Here is a 5,793-nt window from a genome sequence, read left to right as displayed (position 1 = left end):
ACTAGTTGAAAATGGACATTAACAATATCTTTAAGATAATTATATAAATCAACTGAAAGGCCTGTGAATTGGAAAGATTAGTGGACATCTTTACAGATTTAAGCCTTGCTGTTTCCTAATTTTTAAAACTTCAAATTAGTATTGTCACGCTTCTCGGAATATCGGTTGTCAAAAACGAGCTTCTATAAAGAATTTGGAACACGTTCCCTTTAAAATTATGATCTTCCAAGGAAAACGTGCGTTAACGATATTTCGTTGAAACGGGAAAACGAACGGATAACGAACGGGTAGTTAGAGGACGATCTGTCATAACGTTCCAACGAATCTAGAAAAAGTTTTGACGAATTCAGTCAAGAATACGAACATATTAAGTCGAGAATACGAACGAATAAATAAACGTCCAGTCAAAAGCGTTCGAACTATTTATGAATGGTTTTAACGAGTTAGTCTGAAAGCTTGCTGGGCGTGATATGATTGACGCAAAATATTATTGACTAATTAACAGAATTGGAAATATGTGTCAAACAAGTAACATGTGTTGGCGTAAGTATGTATGCATTTAAATATACCTTCATTTGAATGCTTAACTAAAATTATTAGCTATAGGCTACTACCTAAATCACGTCATTTTAAACTATATAAGTAATACATCATGATTGTAAATCTGATTTGTTGAACCATTTAATTTTGGCATTTTGGTTACTTTTTGATACAAAGTGGATATAAATTTGCAAAATTATTTGGAATAATATAAAATTTCCTAAATCCATGATATTATAGTAAGTATAGCACTTTAGACAACGCGCATGCGTGCATGCAAGAATGAGCGCTAAATTCTGGTCATAGTTATCATTTTTGGAAACTGGCAGACAAGAGAAATCCACCGAATTCGGTATATCGATAAGACCCTGTAATGGCATAGGTACTACCGTTAAGCAACTTAACCCAGAATATGTCGCCCTTTTCCAAAACTACAAAAATTGTTTTCGTCAGTTGATCGTAAGTTTTGTGGTGTGCATGTATATCACTGATTTTACCATTATTTTTCATTAGCATAACGCGAGAGTTGTATCCATTAAGTTGAAGGTACGTTGCAGTAAACTGGTAAAGACCTGCAGTGGGAGCAGTAAATTTCTTGTGCTTGGATTGTAGCCGTTTCCAATGTTTAAAGCTACGTCGTTGAATTTAATTGCGCCATCGGCGTAGTTAGGTCCGATATTGCCACTTGTAAGAGTAGCTTGGAAAGCGACTAAAGTCTAAAATAGTTATTATATTAGGATTTTATTCGGAGGATTAACAAACACCGTTCAGAAATCAAATATAAAAATATCCAATTTTTTCTAGCTTTGCTAACACTATAATCATAATACCCTAAAAAATTAATCACCATTTTTTCTCAGTTAATGAAATAATTTACAGCTTAAAAATTACTATACCTGTCTTTGAATACCAATGCTTTTTCCGTTAACATTGAAATCACGCATACCCTCGTCAAAATTTAGCGTTATACCCCCATTCTATGCGGAAAAAACGAATATCTTTCTCAGTTAAAACTATGTTAAAGGTATATGTAACAGCTCTTTCAATCTTTTTTTTAATTAAAGAAAAGTTCTTAAACTTTTCATGACTTATCAGGCGGGATTTGCACACGTTGATCATATTTCATAAAACCCAAATCTGAGTTGAAACATACGGAAGCGATATGCAGCAACTTACCAAGGGGACGTTTAAAGCCCTCCTTTCTCTTACAACGGTAGAGGCGCCAAATTGCCCAGTGGTACCAAGCACGAGGCCGAGCAAAGCGAAGTTAATAGACGACAGGCACAACATTTTTTTTGATGTTCTTTCTTCTTTAAAGGCTTCCTCAAAATGTACTTGACATTTACTTCCGTCAGCGAATTTATATAAAACCGGACGGATATGATCGGCTATGGAAACAGAAATATATTCATCTATTTTAAGCATCACATGCGACAATAATTACAAAAAAAATATCCATATATACCTTCAAAGCGCTTACCAATAAATTAGGCATTGATGCATGTACAGGCGAAACGCTTTCATGTGTTTTAGAGGGAGTGGACGGAAAACTGAACCTATAGAAAATGATTGAGAATAATCAGTTATCCTAGACTAATTCATAACACATAACAGCACCTTAATTTCCTCTGATAGTTTTGCATTTTTCCAATTATATAAGAATTTGCCAGTTCCGTCAGACTGCATGCTTATGACAATATAATTATGCACTTATGCACGCCTCCGTGTGAGTGGTGAACATCATCAAAATTTATCCATTTACCATCAAAGCAAGTCTAGTTTATTGTGTTATCGCACGAGATTTTCCGTTCAAAACGTAATTGATTAAAAATCGATTATTAATTAATCTTTTTTTATGCAGCCTTGGAATTCACAACACATTGCAGTACCGCAATGTTGGCTGTGACAGTTTTGTACATTTTTTCAACTATCAGAATTACATAAGTTAACTCTCCAGTTGCATGCCTAAAACAATAATTATGTTCTTATGCATGCACGCTGGTGAGTTGTGACGAGCAAAATCTTTCAAAGCAAGTACTATAATGTCCCCGACACTCTCTTGAATGTATAATTTATCGCAGTAGTACTAGTCATTTCGTTCAAAATGTATAATTATAGGTAAAAAAATAGAAATTATCATGTTTATGTAACCTTGAACGCCAGCTCAGAAAATTCCAGAAACATGTGCATTAATTTAGGTGATTAACTTTATTTCTTTTTATCTATCTATTACACTGAATGGCCCAAATGTTCCGCTGTGTTTCAGAAGGAGAGGCAGGAAAATTGATTCCGGGGAAAATGACGTCCATTGAGCCTAGTCTTAGATTCTGAGCGTATTAAGTTACCAATTCATAACACATTCAAACACCGCAATGTGATATCTGTTTTAAATTCTTTTTAGACTATAGGAATTACAAAAGTCAGCTCGGCGAGCCTTTACGGAAACGAACTGATGCAGCACATACCAAGGTGACATTTTAAGCCCTCCTTTCTAATACAACGGTGGAGAGTGACGCAAAATTGGCCAGTAGTAACAGCACGAGGCCTAGTAATACGAAATTAACAGACAACATGTACGACATAAGTAATTTGGCAATCATTGCCTTTAAATAATAGATAACAGTAACAATCGGCGATGAAAAGAGAAATGTATTTATCTATTTCAAGAATCACATGCGACAATAATTATTGAAACATTTCTATACCTTCAAAGCGAATACTAAAGGCTTAAATTCTGCTAATCAATGCATTGCCATGCATGTATTGAATTATATAGAGGAAATGTGTTCACGTTTAGAGATAGTGGCAAGAAAATTGTCGTGTATAGAAAATTATATTAATTCATAACACATTCCGGCACATAAATTTGGTCTCGTATAGTTGTAATATTCCAGATATAAGAATTACGTACAAAACATATAGCTCGGCCAGCCTGCAAGTTTATGCATGACAATATAACGAAACACGTATGCATGCACGTTTATTCGTTGTGACAAGTATTCCGAGATTTATTGACCACCAAAGCAAATACTGATGTCCTCGAAACTCTCTTGAACCTATAATCGTAGTTATCATACTATCAAATTTCAAGTTAGCCGCCTCGTCGCGCTTAGCCGTCAATTCTAAATTCTAACATTCTGAAAGACGTTCTCTGATGCAATAATCATCATACTTGCAGGGAAGTGATCAGTGATTAACCTACCGAAGAAGGCTGGAAGTCTCCCGTCTAAGCTGCATGAGCGAAGATATTCGATTGCGGTCGAATTTATATATATAAAGCTCCATAAAGACGGCAGGTTTTCCTTGCCAAGTTTTATGGCAAAAAAAAACATGTTCGCCGTACACACGAGCAAGTGAATTGGTCAAGAAAGCTTGTAAAGGAAAACTTGCCCCGTATATGTACAGGGCTTAAAATGATAGCGTACCGTACCGTCGAGTGATTTGGCGATTCAACAATCCAACCTTGATCTAACCGCAATTCGACCTCGGTCTGACCTCGCTTCAACAGCGCTTTTGGTTAGGTTATTTCTCGGCAGTGCATGTACTGTACATCTCATGCTCGACAAACATAATAAAAAATTATTCTCTCCAGACCTTCTATATCTTACTGAACTAAATTTCGTTGATTTCAGAGGTTTTCGGTTATAATTGTGTTGCCGTTTTGAGCAGTTCGTGCATGCCATTCCGTTCGGAAGCGAATTGAAACCGACTGTATTTTTAAGTACTGATTACTCGTCTAGGGTTTCTATTGGTTGATTGCAATCGAGCCGCAACCGAACCGCAAACGACAAGCAGCCAAACCTGCACAGTTACAAAAAGAGTTCAACCTTCCTTCGGTAGGATTTCAAGTTTTGAAAACCTTCCTCAAAATGATGTTACGACACTGAGTCAAATGGCAACCAGCATTAAGAAATATTTGGTTTTTTGGTACATGCATGTGATCAATTAGAGTGTTCAACTTTGAGCCTTCCTCAAAAACCTTCTTCAAAGCAAACCTTCCTCCGGGTGGCACCTGCGTACCCGCAGCTTTTTTGCAACTCTGCAAACCTGTGTAGAGTTGTAGACTGTTAATATAGGATGGCAATGTTGCAAAGTGAGATTTGATATCAATAGCGTTAGACGATTAAGTTTATTATTGCCACAGACAACTGGAAAATGAGGAAATTTTAATACTGAAAATAGTTAAACAATGATCAACGATATTTTTTTCTATTTTTTTCATTTTATGCAATGTTTGATGCGACTTTTCCAGTTGGCAAAGCTTGGCTTCGTTTTTGTACCTGTCAAATTTTTCAAGCAGTCTCAGTTTCCACAACTCGCAACATGTTCAAGGATCACTTTCCTTTTTTTGCGTGAAATCTTTTTCCCACGTGCACACGTTTCCAGATTACTGGAGTAGATCATTTCAATAAACGATGCATGCTGTTGTCCTTGTATGCACCCCGGTTCCGCAAAATGGCAGATAATTTCGCATTTAACTCGACGCTGATTGTGTCCAATTTTTAATGTTGTTGAATATCCCCTCTTAATATTTCCTACAAACCTGAAATTCACCTTGCATTCAACCGCATCTGTGTCTTCCAGAGAGAAACTATCATAGTCTTTAAAAGGCAGTTCCGGAGTTTTTCCACGGCAAACGATATGGTGTAAAACGACCAACTTGAAGTTATCAAAATAAGAAGATTCATAGGCCAAAATTACATCATTTCTAGCTTTCTTGAACGAGTACATTTCAAGTTCGCGTTATCGGGAAGTAAAGTAAATCTTAAGTATATTTACGCGACGCCACCGCGTACAGAATGTTGCTCTCCCCAGTGCCTTCGTGTTCCGGCAGGGCGTCGCGAATCACAGCGTCGTAGAATCTTAACGTCCCTAATACCAGCATTCCGAGAACTATCAATAAAATTTTAATTTTTACCATAGCTTTCGATCCGTCGACCCCCGATACTATCTTCACAATCACTTCCCATTGGCGATATAATCTCGATATCTCGATTGACTTGCACTGGACGTTCCTGACATCCAACTTAACCTTCCGTATGTATTTCCAATAGACCTTTTTCATAATGACGTCAAACGCGGAAAGTCTGATGTTACGCGAAGTTTGATTCGCTCGATAGTTTTGTGGAGCCAATCAAATTTCGCGTAACATCAGACTTTCCGCGTTTGACGTCATTATAAGAAAAGTCTATTCCTTCGCATTAAACCTAACGGCGTCTGAATCACACACTGAATAACACACCATCACGTTTA

The 5,793-nt window shown here is 36.8% G+C and overlaps 1 protein-coding gene across 1 annotated transcript; it reads right to left on the bottom strand.

Annotated features, from left to right (window-relative positions):
- Positions 1–723: 723 nt before the first annotated feature.
- Positions 724–1,852, bottom strand: LOC114538492. The gene is made up of 3 exons (XM_028559672.1): positions 1,717–1,852; positions 1,437–1,517; positions 724–1,256 (listed from the first exon to the last, which is right to left on the bottom strand). The coding sequence occupies exons 1-3, from the start codon at positions 1,828–1,830 to the stop codon at positions 1,050–1,052; spliced, it is 402 nt and encodes a 133-aa protein (XP_028415473.1). The 5' UTR covers positions 1,831–1,852; the 3' UTR covers positions 724–1,049.
- Positions 1,853–5,793: the final 3,941 nt, after the last annotated feature.

This window comes from Dendronephthya gigantea, unplaced genomic scaffold, assembly GCF_004324835.1.
Source record: "Dendronephthya gigantea isolate DGI-Jeju-01 unplaced genomic scaffold, DenGig_1.0 000186F, whole genome shotgun sequence".
NCBI lineage: Eukaryota > Metazoa > Cnidaria > Anthozoa > Malacalcyonacea > Nephtheidae > Dendronephthya > Dendronephthya gigantea.
Note: the sequence above shows the minus strand (reverse complement) of the source record. Positions and strands in the feature narration are given on the sequence as shown.

Bases quoted from the DNA above. Each gene is read 5' to 3' on its own strand.
- LOC114538492 (XM_028559672.1), bottom strand. From the start codon at position 1,830: ATGTTGTGCCTGTCGTCTATTAACTTCGCTTTGCTCGGCCTCGTGCTT. The intron at 1,518-1,716 runs GTAAGTTGCTGC...TTTTCCGCATAG, and splicing joins GGGCTTTAAACGTCCCCTTG to AATGGGGGTATAACGCTAAA. The intron at 1,257-1,436 runs GTATAGTAATTT...TAACTATTTTAG, and splicing joins GCATTGGTATTCAAAGACAG to ACTTTAGTCGCTTTCCAAGC.